We start from the raw sequence: 23,388 nt of genomic DNA, 5'->3' as shown, positions 1-23,388 counted from the left end.
AGATGCAATTTGTATAGGGTAATGGAATTTTCTCCATTATCCTATACAGAAATTGGTATATTATAGTTCAGTGCTGACACCTACTGGCATGAACTGTAATATACAAGTAATGAGCCTGAAAGCCTAATACAGGCTCATTACTATGAATGAACGCTCTCTATCTCCGCCGGAGGGAGGTGTTCAAGCCCGTAAAGCACGCGCTTCCAGGTTTCCATGTTCTCAAATGTGACCACGGCATCTGAGAGGTTAAATATCTGCAATAGGCATTACTGTCGCTCGCGAACATTAGCCATGGGTGTCTGCTGTATGAAACAGCAGGCACCCGCTAGCTAGGAGCGCGCATTGATTCGGAACGGGTGCCATCTTTAAAGACTTAAAATCCACCGTACATGTATGGCGGATGTCTTGAAGGTCACCAGGGGTGCTTGTTCTCAGACCTTCACCAATCTGATATTGATGATCTATCCTAAGGATAGGTAGTCAATCATTGTAGCCTGGGCAACCCCCTTGATATAGCAGGCACAGAATTTCAGTCCTCTAAGTGCATAGTAACCTCTTAATTTTGTATTTCATATACATTTTTCTTTTTTTTTCTTTACTATATTGCAACCATGGGGAGCTCACTACCTGTGTATTTATACAGCTCCAGTTGAACTCGGTGATAGCTGTATGACTCTGTATACTAGAAGCTTCCCCTAGTGGTGACTGCTGGCGGACAGCATTCTCATTTAACTCTGCTGCCTAGGAGCAGGAACAGGCAGGGGATGCTGCACCTTACAGCATGCCGCTCCCCTTCCTGTAGTATCTGCAGAGTAGATGACTGGTTGGGCAAAATATTCCTCAGCATATGTGTGGAACTTTTCGGAACTTACATTGTGAAATTGTCCATGTTGTGCTGATGATTTGATCCTATACATTGAAATGGACAGTGAAAATTAACAATATGCTCATATTTCCATGGAGAATTTTTCTGATCCATAAGGATGGCATTTTGGATACCCCATCCACACATATTGTATTCTTCCATTGCAGTGGATTTGTGGTGCGGAATCTGCATCGCAAAGCTTGTTAAGAGCTCATTTGCATTTCTTCCCTCCCAGATAGACTCATTACATGCAAAGCGAGATATTTCAAGCCTTTATTCGTTATAATTTGGATGATTATGGCTTACAGTTTATGAATCCCCAAAGTCTCAATTTTGAGGTACCCTTTGCTCAGGGGGTATGGATTAATTAGCTGACTAGAGTGTGACACTTTGATCCTAGAATATTGAACCTTTTCATAAAATTCTAATTTTAAGCTGCATTAATGCAATTCCTTTTAATTTGCATTACTGAAATAAATGGACTTTTGCTCGATATTCAAATTTTTCGAGTTTCGCCTGTAGTGTTCCAGCAGGACAAAGACCCAAAGCATACAACGAGATTGGCAAAGAAATGGTTCAGTGACAATGAAGTAGAGGTGCTGTATTAGCCCCCACAGTCCCCAGACCTCAACCCAATCGAACACTTGTAGGTAGCGTTGAAGAAAAAGCTTTATTTGTACTCAAGTGAATCAACCAGTATGCACCAACATTGGGAACTTGTAGAAGAGACCTGGGAACAGATTTCGGTCGAGACATGCTTGAATCTGATCAAGAGCCTGCCCAGAAGGATTCAGGCAGTGTTGAAAGCCAAAAATGGATTTACAAAATAATAAACATTTTAATTTTATTTTGAATTTTAGGAGCAAAACAATAACAATACGGTTACATGACAAGACTCTAATCATATGCTAAATAGTTGCAAGTCCTAATTAATTATGAGATAGCCAAGATGATTGTCTATAAAATGATGATAGTCTCACGTTCGAAGCTGCAATGGATGGTGAGATATAGAGCCTGAGAGCCAAAAGTTCAAAACATTGTTACCTTTTTGTTTGTCAGTGTACATAGAAAACTGCCACATGCAGGCAGTGTAGTTACTTAGATATGGTATATAACTCCTCCTTCCTCTGATTTGCTGTAACACCAGACAGTGATCGCGTACGTGGTGTCTGGACACAGGGCTGGTGCAAGGATTTTTGCCACCCTAGGCGAAAGCAAATTTTGCCGCCCCTTTACCCGCCCCCTTTTTCGGACACCTATTCCATGCAACATTGTGCACTGTCTGTGGGGGCAGTATTACTTAGTGGGGGCACTGGGGGGCAAATTACGTAATGGGCACTGCCCATTACGTAATTTGCCCCCCCAGTGCACCAACAAAGTAATACTAACTGCCCCCACAGACAGTGCACAACTGCACACTGCCCATTACGTAATTTGCCCCCCAGTGCCCCCACTAAGTAATACTGAACTGCCCCCACAGACTGACACTGTGCACAGTCACACTCCAGCCAGGCAGGCTCCATTATGTCATTTGAACAAACGCATGCCCGCGCAGGCTCGTAGGGGCAGCACAATCCACCATGAACCGGCCGGCCGGCAAGTACAGGAACAGCCGAACAGGAGGAGTCAGATGGATGACAGCCAGGTAGGGGGCGTGGCACGGGGGCGGCGGCTAGGAATCAGGAGAAGATGTTAGAACTTAGATGGATGGATCACAAGTAGGGGGCGTGGCGCGGGCGGCAGCTAGTCGGGAATCGGGATTCGGACTCCAGAGCGCCGGCGCCCCCAGGCAGAGTGCGCTCTACTCGGTGGCCTACTCTGCTTATGGGTGCTCTGAACCCAGACAACCCCTTTAAAAACATGTGGCCTGTCTAGCTAAAGTATCTGAGACTTTTATACACAAATTACGAGGGGTGTTCAATAAGTTATCTACCCATGCATGGTCTGTCAGTGAGCTGAGCTTGTCTGTGCAGGCTGAGACATGTCTGGACATGCAAAACACACAGTAACAGTTCAGTCTGATGAAGGCACTGGTAATGACAGGGTGGCCAGTGCAGCACAGTGCAGGTCTACAAGAAAGTGAAGGATTTGGAGATTTGTTCTGTTAATACATTCCTTGCAAAGGAAGAAAATAAGCCTAAACAAATCCATGAAAGGATGATTGCTGTATATGGTGATGATGCACCTTCTTACTACCAAGTAAAGTTTTGAGTCAAGCAGTTTAAATGGGGTAGGGAATCAATTGAAAGGGCGACCTGTCAAAGCATCTGCAGAGGAAATGTGCCATAAAGTGAAGGCCATGATTTCGGAAGATCGTCGGGTCAAAGTCGGTGTTATAGCTCATGAATTAGGCATTTCAGTTGGCACAGTTTCCAGTATCATTCAGTTTTAATTATGTCAAAGGTCAGTTTCTGGTGGGTACCACAAACGTTGACGCCTGAGCAAAAAACTTGTCGCCATCTATTTAGCCAAAAGAATTTACACATGCTTAGAGGAAATCCAGGAGACTTCTATTCCCAAATTTTTACAGGTGATGAAACATGGGTCCACCACCATGATCTTGAGACGAAACAAGAGTACATGCAATGGAAGCACAAGGGGTCACCAACTCCAAAGAAACTGTGTGTGTAGCAGTCAGCTGGAAAGATCATGGGAACAGGTTTTTGGGATACAGGAGACATTTTATTACTAGAATTAATGCCACACAATTACTGGAGACACCTGTGCTTCAACAAGCAAGCTTACAAGTCTCACAAATCACAAGCTGCTATCAGGGAGCTTAACCATCCACCCTACAGTCCAGACCTGGTTCCCAGTGATTACTTTCTCTCTTGGAACCTGAAGAAATTTCTGCGCGAGCAACAGTTTCCTGATGATAATGAAATAAAAGAGGTGGTAATAGGATTCCTGCAGCAGCAAGAAGTCTTCTTCTTTTCTGAGGGCATCTGATCACTGGAGGCGAAGCAGAATAAGTGTGTTGAAGTCAAAGGGGATTACATTGAAAAGTAGTTCATATTCTCATATTTTAGAAATCTCCTCATATAGCTAAAGATTTGGTTCTATCTTTGAGAGACGAAGTCGGTGGATATTATTAGGCTGGAGATGCGTTCAGCCATAGCAGGTTTTGAAGCTATACGGGCAACTCTAAATTTACTTGCTAAAAAAGTTTAAGATGAGATGTTCAGTGGTCTAGAGCAGAAAAACAGACATGTTTTCCTGTACATAAAAACCTTCATGCCTTAATTAAAATGGAATGGAAGGTCACAAATAGGAACCGTTTTGGTCTCCAGTGATGATGATGATGAGTCTGTGCTTTCAGCTTGCCCTATGGGGGACATTTCCCTGGCAAAGCTAGTTAAGAATTCTAACAGGCTGCCCTTTGTGGACATTGGTTCATTTCAGGATCCCATGGATAAAAAAATCTAAGACATATAAGTTACACTGCTTGCCGTCTAGTGCTGTTGAATTTGTAGGCTGTCCACATCTAGCGAGACACTGAGGAAAAGGGTCAAATGTATTCTTCCCTACCTGGCAGTGTAGTGCCATTGTGGAGGACTCATGAAAAGGAAATTACCGGTAAGTATAATCCAGTTATTTCCCTAATGTAAAAAAAAATACTTCCCTGTATTCCTGCAGATCATTATAAAGCACCTTCAAAAGCAAGTTGTTGATCTACAGAAGGACAGAGAGACTCTGGCTGTTTCACGAATCAGGGAGGAAACTCTACAAAAAGAGGTATGTGACGCGTGCTTGACCTGACCCAGAATTAGCCATGTGCATCCTTTTGCATCAATTTGTAGAAATTATGGAAGACGTTTATCAAGAACCACATTGTACACAATCTTAGTTCATTACAAATTTGTATTAATCAAATAAATAAAATTTTGGTTGTAGTTTACTTTGGGCTAAAAGGAAATTAATAGCTCAGCAAGAAGCATGTAAAGACCAACCAGACGAAAGTTAAAGGGGTTGTCTGGGTTCAGAGCTGAATCCGGACATACCCCCATTTTCACCCATTTCCAGCCCCCCTGACTTGAGCATCGGAGCAGTTCATGCTCCGATGCTCTCCTTTGCCCTGCACTGAAAGGCATTTTGTGGAGTTTTGTAAAACGGCTAGGGCAGCGCTAAAGCCCGCCCATCAGAGCCGATGACGTCACTGAACACACTGCTGGGCGGAAGCTTCTGCCCGGCAGTGTGTTATTGTAAATAAAAGAGCCCTTGCCCTGCGCGATCCTGCGCAGGGCAAGGGAGAGCATTGGAGCATGAATTTCTCCGATGCTCAAGTCAGGGAGACTGCCTTAGTGAAATTTATGGGTATGTCCGGGTTCAGCTCTGAACCTAGACAACCCCTTTAACAAAAATCCATAGGATGATAGAATATTTTTTTTTTTGTGTTTACTAATGTTTAGATCTGATCTTTTACAAAGATGGCAAATAATACAGAGCTTTTTCTCCAAATGTATGTGGCCATTACCTGTTTTTTGACTAGCAGTATATAGTTGTTTGTAGATTCCAATCATTCTTTCCTTGTTGTAATTCTTGTGCTTACACAACACATACAAACCAGTCTGAAGTAGCTGCAGTGCAAAGCATGGGCGAGAAACAGAACAGCAACTTAAGCCTCTGATGCAGGGGTCAGCAACGTTTTCTGTACGATAAAAAATCCACGCTGAAGCTCTCGGTGTGCCGAGCCATGTAATATAACACAAATATGTGACATAAACCAGGTATTTACTAGCTATGTCCCAAAATTCTCAACAACACTGCCTGACCTGCACGGCTTAAAGAGGTTTGCAACTTTTCAGAAAAATAGTAAAGATTGTCACTGCTCCTCGGAATCCTCCTAAGGGACCAATATATGGGGGACTCCCCCCCCCCCTCACCTACCGTACACTGACAGTGGGGAAGAGCAGCCCTCACGCATATTAAGTGACTGAGGGCCTCCCCCCACCACTGTCCTACATACATTAGTACCCCATATGCTTGTGACCCCCACAGAGATGCACCAATCACACTTAGATCCCCCCCCCCCCCAAACAGACTAATCACATTCTGACCATCCCCACTGTACAACCCAAAGTAGTCAGTTAGCTTGTTCCCCATCCCCCCAGAAATCATTTTCAGGCTCATCACTCCCTCCCGAAATTCCCAAAATGAGTCCCTTCATAACCAGCCTCCCCTATCCCCCAGCAATCTTGTTTGGGCTGACCAACCTCCCGCCCCCCTCAATCTGGTCACAGTGCTCATTCCCCCATCTCCCTAAGCTCACAACCCTAGCATGCTTGCCGCAGGTTGCCGCTCCCTGCTCTGATGAGACAAGAGTTGCATTTTAGACTTCTTCATAGTCGCTGTAGCTTCTCTCGAGTCACTGGTCGCAGCTAAGATAGCTGGATGTCTGGTTTAATGTAAATCATTGGTATAATCATTGTTTTATCCAAAAGTAGTAATATTTGATTAACGAAGAATAATGTATGCATATTATGCAGAGAGCTTACGCTCCTCCGAAAGTTCTAAAAGCAGTTACTTTTGGCTTAGGTATATTATTAAAAATCTCTCAAAATAACTTCCACTTTCTGTCCAAAAGATGGCAAACCTGTTGGAGGAATTAAAGATGGCCAAGGAATGTCACAGTCCAGAAATGAGGCACTTTTTAACACTTGAAAGTAAAATCAAACACATGGAAATCAGGCATTCGCAAAGGGAGCAAGAACTCCAACAGGTAGACTGGCAGACTTCTAACTGAAACGATATTAACTTGCTAATACTAGTGATTTGTGTTAAAGGGAACCTGTCACCGGGATTTTGTGTATAGAGCTGAGGACATGGGTTGCTAGATGACCGCTAGCACATCCGCAATATCCAGTCCCCATAGCTCTGTGTGCTTTTATTGTGTAAAAAAAACTGATTTGATACATATGCAAATTAACCTGAGATGAGTCCTGTCCCTGACTCATCTCACGTACAGGACTCCTCTCAGGTTAATTTCCATATGTATCAAATAGTTTTATTTTACACAATAAAAGCACACAGAGCTTTGGGTATTGCGGATGTGCTAGCGGCCATCTAGCAACCCATGTCCTCAGCTCTATACACAAAATCCCGGTGACAGGTTCCCTTTAATGCATGTCTAACACTGGAAGCATCATGAATGTTTGCAGCTTCTCTTACAGCAACTCACGCTTTCATTATCTAACTTTTACCAAATCATTCTCTAGAAGCACTCGTACAATATTTAATGAATAGGTAAATTTTAGCAAGACATGAAGGATGCTGACAAGTCTCAGCTGATGACTAAGTGGGGGATTGTATGGATGATTTAAGTCATTAAATGTTGTAGATTCCACTAGTCTCACAATGTCAATTATGAGACTAAGGGCTCATTCACACAACTGTAGGCCATTCATGCCCGTGCTGCGGACTGCAAATTGTGGTCCGCAATGCACAAGCAGTGGCCGTGTGAATTCTATATTGCATTGATTTCAATGTGTCCGCAATCCGCAATATTTGGCAAAAAGATAGGACATGTCCTATGTTTTGTGGAGGCACGGACCCAAAAGCCCACGGAAGCGCTTTGTAGTGCTTCCTATCTGTGCCTCTGCTCTGCACCGTGCTGTATATTGCGGACCCATTCAAGTCAATAATACGGGATTCGGCCTACGGTCGCGTGAAAGAGACCTAACAGTTAATTCATAAAAAGCACAGAAAGACATGGAGGCCAAGTTTAAATGCATACGTTTGTGTTGAGAAATGTCTTTTAAGGCTCCGTTTTCATCAGCGCTATTTATTACTGTTGTCCTTCATTATTATAAGAGCAGAAGAATGACCATAATGGAAGTGCCTGAACACAAACAGATCCCACTGACTGGAATGGGGTCTGTTAGGTTTCCATTTGGGAAAACAGGTTTTTTTTTAGAAGAGAAAAAAGTCCTGCATGCAGGACTTTTCTCTCCACTATTTTTAACGACCTCTGTGACTGAGGCCCCGAACTGAGCCTCCGACACAGATGTAAATGTAACCTAAAACTGGCGTCTATACAGTATGTACCCTGTGTGCATACAAGTGGTTTGAGACATCTATCTTTTTCTAACATGCATAAATAAGATCTGTTGGTTACTGTATGACGCATGCAGAAGATACTTGAAAACTTTGTTTTATGTGTCACATTTCTCACACACCTTCAGAAATGTATATGCATATGTTCACCATTTTCAAGCTCAGAAGATTTTTTATTTTTTGCTACTGAGACCGGAGTCATAGGCAAGAAAAATGAGAGCTATATTATATTTTCTCTTGGTTTTTACCTTACCGTTGCAAGAAAGTATGTGAACCCTTTGGAATCATATGGATTTCTGCACAAAAAAGGTCATAAAATGTGATCTGATCTTCATCTAAGTCACAACAATAGACAATCGCAGTCTGCTTAAACTAATAACACACAAAGAATTAAATGTTACCATGTTTTTATTGAACACACCATGTAAACATTCACAGTGCAGGTGGAAAAAGTATGTGATTAATGACATCTCCAAGAGCTAATTGGAGTGAGGTGTCAGCCAACTGGAGTCCAATCAATGATATTATATTGGAGGTCTTGGTTACAGCTGCCCTGCCCTATAAAAAACACACACCAGTTCTGGGTTTGCTTTTCACAAGAAGCATTGCCTGATGTGAATGATGCCTCGCACAAAGAGCTCTCAGAAGACCTACGATTAAGAATTGTTGACTTGCATAAAGCTGGAAAGGGTTATAAAAGTATCTCCAAAAGCCTTGCTGTTCATCAGTCCACGGTAAGATAAATTGTCTATAAATGGAGAAAGTTCAGCACTGCTGCTACTCTCCCTAGGAGTGGCTGTCCTGTAAAGATGACTGCAAGAGCACAGTGCAGACTGATCAATGAGGTGAAGAAGAATCCTAGAGTGTCAGCTAAAGATTTACAAATGTCTCTGGCATATGCTAACATCCCTGTTAGCGAATCTACGATACGTAAAACACTAAACAAGATTGGATTTCATTGGAGGATACCACAGAGGAAGCCACTGCTCTCCAAAAAAAACCATTGCTGCACGTTTACAGTTTGCACAAGAGCACCTGGATGTTCCACAGCAGTACAGGCAAAATATTCTGTGGACAGATGAAACCAAAGTTGAGTTTTTTGGAAGAAACACGCAATACTATGTGTGGAGAAAAAGAGGCACAGCACACCAACATCAAAACCTCATCCCAACTGTGAAGTATGGTGGGGGGGGAGGGGGCATCATGGTTTGGGGCTGCTTTGCTACGTCAGGACCTGAACGGATTGCTATCATCGAAGGAAAAATGAATTCCCAAGTTTATCAAGACATTTTGCAGGAGAACTTAAGGCCATCTGTCCACCAGCTGAAGCTCAAAAGAAGATGGGTTTTGCAACGGGACAACGACCCAAAGCATAGAAGTAAATCAACAGAATGGCTTAAACAGAAGAAAATACGCCTTCTGGAGTTGCCGTCAGAGTCCTGACCTCAACCCGATTGAGATGCTGTGGCATGACCTCAAGAACGTGATTCACACCAGACTATCCAAGAATATTGCTGAACTGAAACAGTTGAACTGAAACAGAATTACTCCTGACCGTTGTGCACGTCTGATCTGCAACTACAGGAAACGTTTGGTTGAAGTTATTGCTGCCAAAGGAGGTTCAACCAGTTATAAATCCAAGGGTTCACCTTTTTCCACCTGCACTGTGAATGTTTACATGGTGTGTTCAATAAAAACATGGTAACATTTAATTATTTGTGTGTTATTAGGTCCATCACTGTTCCACTATATATTGGGAATCAACAGCATCTCGCCATTCGCTTGAGTATCTAGTGGGCTGGCTTGCACTCTTTCTTTTCAGCTACAGCATTTTCACTAGTATGTGAGCTTTATCAAATTATAAAACGGTGCCACCATTTGTCAGTAGGAAAAATTTACTGCTGTCTGTTTGCAGATAATTGACCGAACACGTCACGTGGCTGAAGCTGCACAAGTCAAAGAAGTTGAGAAATGGAAGAGGCTTGTGCAACAAAAGAACATGGAGCTGGAGAAGTTTAGAACAGAGTTAGATGCAATATTAGATGTCCTTCGAATGTTACAGAAGCAGGGAGTTGTTATACCTACTTCCGCATCACAAGCATCTGAAATCTACTAAAATGTGACTTAACAGCACAATGAGAATTTCTTAATGTGTCTTGTAATTTATTACATAGCTTATTTATAAAAAAAAAAATTTTTTAATAAACAAAATATTACAAACAAGTTTTCTGTTTTTATATATTAACATTTCAATATAGTACAACTCATGCTTTTTATGTAAATTGTGTAACAGAAATGACACCCAGACATTATTTATAAGGCTTTCCTGTAGCAACCTGACATCACAACAAGCACAATTATCTGATTACATCAAATGACTATAGTAAAAGTACAACACAAAGTGAAGCATAGAAAGCAACATGTTAATTCTCACCTGGCAGAGTTCTGCAATTTGTTGGGAGTTTGTGGTAATTTGACCCAGTGCTGTTTTATAGAGGCATGAAATAGAGGTAGTGTTTTATCTAATGAAGAAACTAGTTTAGAGGGTTATGGCAGGCTAGTCAGTAAGGAGAGTCTGAGATTTTGTCGACTCCTGTGAGCAGTTATTGTGAAAGGTTTGCCCATAGCAATGAAGATTTCTCTTTACTCTTAAAACAAAATTCCAGTTCAACAAACATAATTGACCTTAACTGGGAAACGGACACATCATTTACATAGTGACCTCCTTTTCATCCTTTTAGTTCCAGAAATTTTCAGACCCTCTTCTGCCATCCTAATTGGCCACACTTCTTTCCAGACTATCTGGTGCACGCTATACATTGCTAGCCTAAACCACTTTCTACTTGTCCAGTCATGCTCTTGGATTGGCCAGCACTGCTTAAAGGGGTTCTGCAGTTTGTTTAAACTGATGATCTATCCTCTGGATAGATCATCAGCATCTGATCGATGGGGTCCGACACCCGGGATGCCCGCCGATCAGCTGTTTTAGAATGCAGCGGCATTCCAGGAGCGCCGCTGCCTTCTCACTGTTTACCGCCGGCCCAGTGACGTCACGACTAGTATCAACTGGCCTGGGCGGGGCTAAGCTCTGTTCAGACCCCCGCCAGGTGTCGGACCCCCGCCGACCAGATGCTGATGATCTATCCAGAGGATAGATCATCAGTTTAAACAAACTGCAGAACCCCTTTAAGCAGTGCTGGCCAATCCAAGAACAGGAAGTGCCTTGGGCTACCAAATGCACATTATACATCAGGCATCAGATGAAAAGAATGGCATCAGGTAAGTGGTCTGTTTGTTCCCCAGGTAATGTAAAAAAAATATATAGATTTTATTTTTTTATTGAATGGGGGTGGGCTTTAACCGCCTCCGGACCGCCTAACGCAGGATTGCGTTCCGGCGGCGGTCGATTTGTTCCTCCTTCACGCTTCGGCGCGTCATCTCGCTAGACGCGAGATTTCCTGTAAACGCGCGTGTTCACAGGATCGGAAGGTAAACGGGTGGATCTACAGCCTGCCAGCGGCGATCATTCGCTGGCAGGCTGTAGATGCGATTTTTTTTTTTAACCCCAAAAAGGTATATTAGATGCTGTTTTGTTAACAGCGTCTAATATACCTGGTCCTCTGGTGGTCCCTTTTGCTTGGATTGACCACCAGAGGACACAGGCAGCTCTGTAAGTAGCACCAAACACCACTACACTACACTACACCCCCCCCAGTCACTTATTAACCCCTGATCACCCCATATTAGACTCCCTGATCACCCCCCTGTCATTGATCACCCCCCTGTAAGGCTCCATTCAGACATCCGTATGTGTTTTGCGGATCCACAAAATACGGACACCGCGGATCCGCAAAACACGGACACCGGCAATGTGCTTTCCGCATTTTGCGGATCCGCACATTGCCAGAACTATATAGAAAATTCCTTTTCTTGTCCGCAATTGCGGACAAGAATAGGACATGTTCTATAGGCTCTACAAAAAACGTTGTGTTCGCCCGATCAGGCCTGATCTTGTGCGCACACTTGCGTTCAGTCCGCCCCACCGCAGTGACAGAAATTTTTTTTTTCTGATCACTGCAAAAACACCGTAAAATCGCTGCGGCGCTATAAAGATCACTTTTGAGGGGCATGAACTCACCATACCCCTCACGGAATCCAAATGCGACATTTATATTCCAGACTTCTTCTCACGCTTTAGGGCCCCTAAAATGCCAGGGCAGTATAAATACCCCACAAGTGACCCCATTTTGGAAAGAAGACACCCCAAGGTATTCCGTAAGGGGTATGGTGAGTTCATGTAAAATTTTATTTTTTGTCACAAGTTAGTGGAATATGAGACTTTGTAAGAAAAAAAAAATATCATTTTCCGCTAACTTGTGACAAAAAATAAAAACTTCCATGAACTCACTATGCCCATCAGCGAATACCTTAGGGCAGGGGTACTCAACTAGTTTTATTAAAGGTCCACATACCTGGGTCTGCAGTCAGGTGAAGGTCCGAGCTGAATGCCAACAGTAAAGATGCCATGCCATCATGTGATCCATGCGCGTGGGGCGCTCTGAAGTTATAGTGGAGCGCCCCGGGTAAGTCCCAGAATTAGTAATGGCCACATTAGTGGCCAGTAAGAATAATGCCCCCAGTAAGAATAATGTCCCCATTAGTGCCCCCCCTTCTCTGCTTTTGCAAAAAAAAAATAAAAAATTTGCATTCACCTGGCTGCGGTGAACATTCGCTACTGACTGCAAGCTCAGGACCGGTGCTCCAACGTGATGACGTCTTGTAGGTCCTGTCCTGAGCTTCTAGTCAGCAGGGAGTGTTCTCCACAGCGTGAGCAAATGGAGGTGGAGGTACTGTAATTTTATTTATTTTTTTACTAGCACAAGTAGCGGTGGAGGTAAAGGCTGTACTAATGGGCGTTCCATGATGGAAGCGTTCATTAGTAAGGGTACTTTCACACTTGCAGCAGGACGGATCCGACAGGCTGCTCACCCTGTCAGATCCATCTTGCCACTACTTCGCCGTGCCGCTGCTCTGTGCCTATCCACTATAATAGGGATGGGGGCAGAGCTACGGCGCAGCACGGTGAGAGGCCGCCAGACTAAAAGTACTACATGTCCGACTTTTTCGTCTGGCGGCCTCATGCCGTGCACTGCCATGCTGCGCTGTAGCTCCACATCCGCTATAGTCAGTGGGGAGTTGCGGCAGGACGGATCCGACAGGCTGTTCACCCTGTCAGATCCGTCCTGCCGCTATTTCGCCGGACTGCAAGTGTGAAAGTACCTTAACAGTCCTTACAGGAAAATTCTGGCACCGGCAGGGGAACTAAAATACCATCTTTGCTGGTGAACTACTGGCCGGGTGGCAACCCAAGCCACAGAACAGACATATGATAGTTTTGTTCCGCATCCAATTACCATTATTGGGGGATTGGATGCGGACCCCTTAATTACAATGGGGCCACAAGAGATGCAGACAGCACACTGTGTGCTGTCTGCATCTTTTTCCGCTCCATTGAAACTAAGGGGTCCGCATCCAATGCCCCAGGTTACCTTTAATTTTACAGAAGATGACCCAGGAGAGATGGGAACACGACACTGACTGGAGTCCTTTCCTGCAGTCAGTGACGTGTTCCCGCCTCTCTGTAGCCCTCTCCACGCACCCCTTCCTTCCCAAATGTGACATTTATTTCATTGGTGGCAGTGGTGATGTCCCTCCCCTCTCCAGCAGCACGTAAGTGTCCTTTGGAGCTTAAAGCTCCCTTACGTGCTGCCGCTGCTGCAGGGGAGGAAGGACCTGTGAGCGCACTGAGGGAGAAAGCTCCCTCCATGTGCAGGTGCCGGATGAAAGCGCTGGTGCCTGCATGTGGAGGGAGCCGTCTCTCACTGCGCCCCTGGGACAGGAGGAAGTGCGCCGGTAAGCTCCTCCTCCTGCACGTACCAGAGTGTGCAGGAGAAGAGGAGCGCTACATGTGGAGGGAGCCCTGTCTCACTGCGCTCTGGGACAGGAGGAAGTGCGCCGGTAAGCTCCTCCTCGTGCACGGTACAGTGTGCAGGAGAGGAGGAGCGCTCTAAAGGATGGCCGGGGTCCGGACAACTGGCGGCCGCAGTCCGTATTTGGACCGCGGTCCGCCAGTTGAGTACCCCTGCCTTAGGGTGTCTACTTTCTGAAATGGGGTCATTTGTGGGGTGTTTCTACTGTCTGGGCATTGTAGAACCTCAGGAAACATGACAGGTGCTCAGAAAGTCAGAGCTGCTTCAAAATGTGGAAATTCACATTTTTGTACCATAGTTTGTAAACGCTATAACTTTTGCGCAAACCAATAAATATACACTTATTGCATTTTTTTTTGATCAAAGACATGTAGAACAATAAATTTAGAGAAAAATTTATGTAGAAATGTTTGGAAAATTTTACAACAGAAAGTGAAAAATGTCATTTTTTTGCAAAAATTTCGGTCAATTTCGATTAATAACAAAAAAAGTTAAAATGTCAGCAGCAATGAAATACCACCAAATGAAAGCTCTATTAGGTAAAATTCATTTGGGTGGTAAGTTGTATGACCGAGCAATAAACCGTGAAAGTAGTGTAGTGCAGAATTGTAAAAAGTGGTCTGGTCATTAAGGGGGTTTAAGCTAGGGGAGCTGAGGTGGTTAAAGTGTAACTGTCATTCTTTTTTTATTTTTGTAATGTGTTGGGGCAATGATACTGTCTTTTTTGGTAATATACTTTAATTACTAATTTCTATTAGAAAAATAGCTCTAAAGTGGCCCATTTTGAGCCTTCGCAATACTCTTCTGTTAAACAGAATGGGCGACTTTAGAGCTATTTTTCTAATACAAATGTATAATTTCAGTAATTAAAGTATATTACCAAAATAGACAGTATCATTGCCCCAACACATTACAAAAATAAAAATAGAATGACAGTTATGCTTTAAGCTTGTTCTCTATTAGTACTTAGGCAAGTAAACACTAGAGTGAAGTGATCTCCCAGTAATGAGTTTTGTGAGATCTTTGGTTAAGAAAAGTATCTTGATCTTGAGGACGAAGGCTACTTTAACACTAGCTTTTTGAATTCCGTTTGTGAGATCCGTTCAGGGCTCTCACAAGCGGTCCAAAACGGATCAGTTTTGCCCTAATGCATTCTAAATGGATAAGGATCCGCTCAGAATGCATCAGTTTTCCTCCGTTCCGCCTCCATTCTGCTCTAGAGGCGGACACCAAAACGACGATGACGATGCGGAGGCAAATGGATCCGTCCGAACACACAATTGAAGTCAATAAGGACGGATCCATGCTCAGAATGTATGTAACCTCCCCCTGCAAACACAGCGGCCATCTTGGATGCACAAGTCTCAAACAGGTATGTATAGAAAAGTTCTCTCTCTATTTTTCTATCTTTCTTTCTTTCTCTCTTTCTGTACATTTTCCTATAATCTTTCTATCTGTCATGGGGGCATATAATGGCACTTGGATGGGGGTGCTTGGGCAGATGTCACCGAAGTGGTGTGGGGGTAATGGCAAGATGGGGGGGTGTTTGTGTCATTGAGCATTGGCCTGATTATTGCAGGGGTGGGAAAGATGTCAGAGGGGTCAGATTTCAGAGCAGTGTAGCTGATGGGGGGGGTTTGGTGTGCGGGGGGTGGTTTATGAAATTTCGATGCCGTCATGGGATAGGGGGCCGATTGCTGACAGGCGATGGGGGGGGGTTGGGCAGATGGCTCAGGGGTCAGGCTGATGGCAATTTTGGGCGTGAACAACGCACTTTGGTTTAGTCAGTGAATAGGGGCCAGATTATTGCATGTGTGGGGTGGGGCAAATATGGCACCGATTGGGGGCAGATTGACAACAGGTGTGGCCAATCGCGGGGGTGGGGGGTTATTATTTGTGCAGTTATTGAATAGGGGGCTGTTTTTTGCAAGGTTGAGGGGGTGCTCTAGGTTAGATGGCTCAGAGTTTGGGCTGATGGCAATTGGGGGCATGAACAACGCACTTTGGTTAGGTCATTGAATAGGGGCCAGATTATTGCATGTGTGGGGTGGGTCAAATACGGCACCGATTGGGGGCAGATTGATGACAGGTGTGGGTAATCGCAGGGGGGGCGGAAGAGGCACTGATTTGGTGCACGATTCATGTGGGCAGATTATGGAAGGGGGGGTTTCAGTTTATGGTAAGGGGGAAGATGGCAATGGTGGGTCTGTCGGCATGTGGGCAGTTTATGGTATGGGGGGGATGGATGGCACTTGGAGTGGGGCAGATGGCAATGCACTGCAGCCAATGGCACTGAGGTGGGCAGATGGCAGATGGCATTGAGGTGGGGAATCTAAAACAATTTCATATATATGTTTATTATAATATTTTTTTTTTAGCATCTACAAGCCAAAACAAAAATTGTGACATCTGTCAGAAAAGTATCCAAAAGTAAGTAACAAAAATTTGGGATATCTATGTCAATTATGTTGTTTCACATGTTAAACTATACTTTAGTATTATATCTCTACAGATGTCCGAATCAGAACATGGTAGACGTTGGCCTCCAAGAAGGCAACGTCGCATCCAAGAACCGGTAAGTACACGCAACAATAGTTATTTATATTGCAATTACATTATTTTTATTAAATATTATTTTAATTTTTTCATCATCGACCAGCTCTGCCGCCACGCCAGCACCATCATCTGCTGGGGCCCGGTCATCGGGGGGCCTCTGAGTCACTGAGGGGAGGTGGAGATAGCATGGACCAAGACCGACAGCAATAAGTATATTTCTATATATCTATATTAAACAAATATTTTTAGTTTTAACCATTTTTTTAATGGTTTATTAGGAACCTTCTACTAGATCCGCCAGGCAGTCGGGGACGTGTAAGTATCGAATACTTAGTCTTAATTAGAATTTTTCTTTTGTACATTCTATAATTTTTCTTTTCCTTTTTTCTTCCAGGGTTCCAGAGTCTCCACCGGGAAAGATAGGGAGTTTGTTGTCCCTCATAGACAACGAACTCCTTTATCCAGCTGGTGGAGGCGCTTCTTGCATTATGGGACCATGCAGACCATCATCTGACCCAGCGACTCTGGAGGCAGATCTGTGACTCTTTGTTCAGTGGCTGGGAGGATCTTAATGCGGGCGGATCAAAAAGAATGTGGTAAGTACAGCACTTCCTCATTTATAATGTACACCTAAGTCCATGATAATATTGTTAAATTACTTTTTTCATATTTTTTTCACAGTTGACAAGGTTACCACTCGGCGGTCAATGCGGGACCGCTTTAAGAGGGACTACAACAAGGAAGTTCAGGCCCAGAGTTGATCTGGAGCAACCTCAAGGCCGCAATATGTCTACAGTGCGGCCTTGGGGTGCTTAACCTCTTGGGACATATGACGTAACGGTAAATCATGATGTCCTGGTACTTAAGGAGCTGGGGATGGCGGGCAGATGTGCGATCATCCGCCCGCCCCCACGGCTGACATCTGTGCTGGCACAGATGTCAGCCGTTTAACCCCTTCCATGCTGCGGTCCATAGGGACCGCTCTATGGAAGAGGTTAACAGGGAGGCAGCTCCCTCCCTCTCCCATTGGGGGCTGCTGTACCTTTTCAGCCCCCGATGGGAGAGGGAGGGGGCCCCCAATCCCCCGCTGCTCTGTTGTGGCAGCGAGTGATGGTTACCATGGCAATCGGACGCCTTCACAGGCTTCCTGCTGTCCATGGTGCTGATTAGACTTCTGCTAAAGGCGGAAGTCTGACCAGACTTTGTAAAGTGAAAATACAGTACAGTACACTATATAGTGTACTGTATTATACAGACACCAGACCCACTGGATCTTCAAGAACCAAGTGGGTCTGGGTCAAGAAAAAAAAGTAAAAATAAAAAAACACATTTATCACTGATTAAAAAAATAAAATTCCCTACACATGTTTGATATCACCGCGTCCCTAACTACCTGATCTATAAAACGGTCATGTTACTTTCCCCGCATGGTGAACGCCATAAAAAAATAAAAACTATGATGACATTGAAATTTTGCCCACCTTACGTCCCAAAAAAGGTAATAAAAGTGATCAAAAAAGTTGTATGTACGCTAAAATAGTACCAATAAAACCGTCACCTCATCCTGCAAAAAATGAGCCCCTACATGAGACAATGGCCCAAAAAAATAAAAAATAAAACTATGGCTCTCAGACTAAAACATGATTTTTTATATTTCAAAAATGCTTTGTTAAACGTAAAAAAAAAAAAAAAGTTGACATATTAGGTATCCCCGCGTCCGTAAAAACCTGCTCTATTTAAATACCACATGACCTAAACCCTGAGGTGAACACCGTAAAAAATAAAAACTGTGTCAAAAAAGCCATTTTTTTTTCACCTTACATCACAAAAAGTGTAATAGCAAGCGTTCAAAAAGTCGTATGCCCCCCAAAATAGTGCCAATCTAACAGTCATATCATTCCACAAAAATGATACCCTACCTAAGACAACCGCTCAAAAACTGAAAAAACTATGACTTTTAGACTATGGAGACACTAAAACATGATTTTTTTTTTTGTTTAAAAATGATATTATTGTGTAAAACTTAAAAAAAAAAAATTAAGAAAGTATACATATTAGGTATCGCCACGTCCGTAACGACCGGCTCTATAAAAATATCCTAAGACATAACCCCTCAGGTAAACACTGTAAAAAATAAACTGTGCTAAAAAACCATTTGTTTTGTCACCTTACGTCACTAAAAGTCCAACACCAAGCAATCAAAAAGGCGTATGCCCCCACAATGGTGCCAATCTAACCGTCACCTCATCCCGCAAAAAATTATACCCTTCATAAGACAATCGCCCAAAAAATAAAAAAAACTATTGCTCTGACTATGGAGACACTAAATCAATTTTTTTTTGTTTCAAAAATGATATTATTGTGTAAAACCTAAATAAAAAAATTTAAAAAAAGGTATACATATTAGGTATCGCCGCATCCGTAAGAAACTGCTCTATAAAAATAGTACATGATATAACCTGTCAGATGAATATTGTAAATAATAAAAAATAAAAATGGTTCCAAAATATCTACTTTTTGGCAAATTTTCCATTTTATTCCATTTTTTTCCCCGTAACAAAGCAAGGGTTAACAGCCAAACAAAACTCAATATTTATTGCCCTGATTCTGTAGTTTACAGAAATGCCCTATATGTGGTTGTAAACTGCTGTATGGTCACATGGCAGGGCGCAGAAGGAAAGGAAGAGTTAATGGCAAATGGAGATGAAATTTCAGAATTTCTATTTTTTGTTACTTTGCCTCACAAGAAGTGTAATATATAGCAACCAAAAATCATATGTACCCTAAAATAGTACCAACAAAACTGCCACCTTGTCCCGTAGTTTCCAAAATGGGGTCACTTTTTTGGCGTTTCTACTCTAGGGGTGCATCAGGGGGCTACAAATGGGACATGGTGTCTAAAAACCAATCCAGCGAAATCTGCCTTCCAAAAACCAAATGGCGTTCCTTTCCTTCTGCGCCCTGCTGTGTGCCCGTACTGCAGTTTATGACCACATATGGGGTGTTTCTGTAAACTGCAGAATCAGAGTAATAAATGTTGAGTTTTGTTTGGCTGTTAACCCTTGCTTTGTTACTGGAAAAAAATTATTAAAATGGAAAATCTTCCAGAAAAGTGAAATTCTGAAATTTTATCTCCATTTTCCATTAAATCTTATGGAACGCCTAAAGGGTTAATAAAGCTTGTAAACTCAGTTTTGAATACCTTGAGGGGTGTAGTTTCTTGATGTGGTCACTTTTATGGAATTTCTACTCTAGGGGTGCATCAGGGGTTCTTCAAATGGGATATGGTGTCAAAAAAAAAGGCCATCAAAATCTGCCTTCCAGAAACCATATGGCGTTCCTTTCCTTGTGCGCTTTGCCGTGCGCCCGTACAGCAGTTTACAACCAAATATGGGGTGTTTCTATAAACTACAAAATCAGGGCAATAAATATTGAGTTTTTTCTGGCTGTTAACCCTTGCTTTGTTACTGGAAAATTTGCACACAAAAACAAAAAATATCGAAATTCTGAAATGTTATCTCCATTTGCCATTAACTGTTGTGGAACACAAAGGGTTAACGACGTTTGTAAAATCGGTTTTGAATACCTTGAGGGGTGTAGTTTCTTAGATGGGGTCACTTTTATGGAGTTTCTTCTCTAGGGGTGCATCAGGGGGGCTTCAAATGGGACATGGTGTTAAAAAAAAAAAAACTGTCCAGCAAGTTGTAGTTTCTAGAATGGGGTCATTTTTGGGTGGTTTCTATTATGTAACCCTCACGAATTTACTTCAGACCTGAACTGGTCCTTAAAAAGTGGGTTTTTGAAAAATTTCAAGATTTACTTCTAAACTTCTAAGCCTTGTAACGTCCCCCAAAAATAAAATGTCATTCCCAAAATGATCCTAACCTGAAGTAGACATATGGGGAAATGGAAACTTTGAAAATTTGCTAATTTTTCTAAAAAAAATTGTCATTTTGGTATTTTTTTATAAATAAAAATTAGATTTTTTGACTCCATTTTACCAGTGTCAGAGATTTTGGCAGCACTACTGGTCCCATGATAGGAAAGGCCATTAAAGGTACCTTTAAGGTAGAGGTGGTGCACGCAGATGGGGATCTTGGCTTATGGTCCCAACGTCTAGAAAATGCAAAAAATCTGCAGCACTCGCCAGTGTAGTAAATCTAGTGGTGATTTATTCACAACAGCATGGTGTTCTGTGAATAAATCACCACTGGATTTACTACACTGGCGAGTGCTGCGGATTTTTAGCATTTTCATGAAGTACAATATGTGACGAAAAAACAATCTCAGAATGGCTTGGATAAGTCAAAGCGTTTTAAAGTTATTACCACATAAAGTGACACTGGTCAGATTTGCAAAAAATGGCCTGGTCCTTAAGGTGAAAATGAGCCCTTTCCCTAAGGGGTTAAGACGAACGCTGGCACTTAGAAGGTAAATTTTTATTTTTATTTTCAATTTTTAAATTATTTGGCCCCTCTGTCTGCAAGGGGCTGTCTGAGACAAAGGATGGTTTAACACCTTTGTTTCATGCAGCCCCCTATGGTCGGAAGGGACAATTGTTCTCCACTTCTGTCTGCAAAGAGCTGTCTGAGACAAAGGATGGTTTGACACCTCTGTTTCATGCAGCCCCCTACATTATGAAATAGACCATATCATATACTGTAAGCAGTAATACAAGGAGCTGTCGGGAGGACTATGGGGACCTTGTAGAGATCGTTTCCGCTGCTCTAGAACAGGCATCTATAAACTACGGCCCTCCAGCTGTTGCAAAACTACCACTCCCAGTATGCCCGAACAGCCTACAGGTATCAGATGACTTGGCACGCCGAGTGGAGGGGGCGAAGTTGGTGCGTCAACTCACAGCGAACTAACATTACCTGCAAACTTTTGTCCCCCTAATGGACCAAATGACTTCTGAGCAGGTGCATGAGTTCAGAAATTTGATGAACGGGTTGTGGGAAATTTTGAACCCCCCCCCCCCCTCATCCCACTCTTTTCAACCTGACCCCATCCGCCAACCTTCCCATTTCCACCATCCATCCCTTTGCCAACCCCCTTGAGCATGTGTACAATCTGCCATCTTTCACTTCCACACCTTCACCTTCTCCTCCTCACTATCGGGCTCCAACTTCTTTTCCTACTCCTTCTTCTACACATGCTTGGGAACAATCCAGTTTCCTGTGGCCCGTCGTTTTCAGTCCTCAACAAAAGACAGGGGTTCTGCTGCCGATTCGCATACGTCCACCCCTCAACGCTCCACCTCCCCTCGCTGTTTTTCAAATTTATATTTTTATAATCTTATTTTTTGGTTAAATTAAAATATTTCTTTATGTAAAAAAATAGGTTTTCTTTACATTACTGTGTGTAATTTTTTTTATTTCTATATCAACTGTGTCCACTCCAGCTGTGGGGAATGTAAAATTCCAAGGAAAAATATAATTAGAGTTTAACTAAAAATATTGTTTTATAGGAATTTTATTTTCCCCACTCCTGAAGTCCCAAAGGTAGGAAAATATTTGATGTAGCACGATCAATAAAGCTCCTTATTGATCATATTCTGGCTGATTGGCTCATGAACAAGCAAAAGCATGTTCATCAGCCAATCTGGTGCAAATCCACATGAACCCTTGTGGGAGTCACGGTACATGTGAATCGGCCCTATCAACAATTATATTTACTAGAGAGCAAAAAAAATTATATTTTGCTCTTTAGCAAAGATGAAGCTGGCACAGAAAGTAGCGTCATTACCACAAGGGACAGGAAAGGAACATAATGCTGTCAGTTTTTGTCCGGGTTCAGAGCCAAATATGGAACTGCACCCAGCCAAAGAACTCAGCAGTTCAAGCTGGAATGCTCTCCCTTGCTATGCGTTGGCTCACGCAGAGAAAGGGCTAACAATAACACACTGCTTGGCGGAGAATTCCTACAAACAGTGTTTGTATATTTCATAGTTTGTGAACGCCTAGCTGTAGCCATGTCATAGCAGTTTGACAGGCTATGGCAGGGCTACAGCTGGCCCAATAGTGCGGGTGATCGCACGGCAATCACAAATGGACGCAGGCCAACGCCTGGCAGCACTATGGAGCACACAGTATGTGTTTCTCCCTAATGACAATACCCTGGCTGGTTAACTATATAAAGTTGAAGACAGGTGTAATACATTACAATTTTTTTAATATACGAGAAAACATTTACAAAACATTATTCTGCCAATTCACTCTACCCGCAACAGAAAAAGTAATCGGGAAAACAGTCCCTCATTCGGGCGACGGCAAGGGTTGAGCGATATGACAAATGTTGCATCCTGGTGAGTGTACAATCAACCTCTTGCGGGTCCAGGGGCAGTGGTTTTTCAGATAAAAGATAGTTATGTAGAACTACACAAGCCTTCACTACATAGTCTATGGTTTCCATTTTGAGGTTAATGGCTTTGTTGATAATACGCCATTTGGCAACTAGAATGCGCACTCCACCAGTCTTCTAGCTTGTGTCAGTCTATAGTTATAAATACGCTTTGTAGAGTTCAATTCACGGCTGGAGTACGGCTTGATTAGGTTCTCGCACATTTGGAACGCCTCGTCCCCTACTACCACAAATGGCATGGGAGGTCCATCTGTACCTGGCAATGGTCTTAGAGGTGGTAATCCAAATTGCTTAGAATATAGGAGGCGTTCCATAGAGGAGGATTTGAAAGACCGAGTCATTTGTCCGTCCATACGCTCTGATGTCAACTGCAACAAAATCGATAATCCGCATCTGTAGAAATATTTTTTGTAATTAAAAAATTCAGATCCACTTAAGGAAGGTTTTACAATCCGTATATGTTTGCCATCCACAGCTCCTACACAATTAGGGAATTGGATTGTTTCCATGAACTTGTCTGCTATTTGAATCCACCTTTCTGTTGTTGGTTGTGTTATGAAA

General features: G+C 43.0%; 1 protein-coding gene across 2 annotated transcripts in view; it reads left to right on the top strand.

Moving 5' to 3' along the window:
• Positions 1-10,098, top strand: part of CEP162 (centrosomal protein 162) — a 126,323-nt gene extending 116,225 nt beyond the window's left edge. For both annotated transcript variants that reach the window (XM_040428719.1, XM_040428721.1), the window contains 3 exons: positions 4,502-4,600; positions 6,450-6,584; positions 9,834-10,098. In XM_040428719.1, coding sequence (XP_040284653.1) covers positions 4,502-4,600; positions 6,450-6,584; positions 9,834-10,034 — 435 coding nt within the window. In that variant the 3' untranslated portion in view covers positions 10,035-10,098. The remainder of the gene's footprint in view (positions 1-4,501; positions 4,601-6,449; positions 6,585-9,833) is intronic.
• Positions 10,099-23,388: the final 13,290 nt, after the last annotated feature.

The sequence above is a fragment of the Bufo bufo genome, chromosome 4 (assembly GCF_905171765.1).
Source record: "Bufo bufo chromosome 4, aBufBuf1.1, whole genome shotgun sequence".
In the NCBI taxonomy this organism is placed as follows: Eukaryota; Metazoa; Chordata; class Amphibia; order Anura; family Bufonidae; genus Bufo; species Bufo bufo.
Note: the sequence above shows the minus strand (reverse complement) of the source record. Positions and strands in the feature narration are given on the sequence as shown.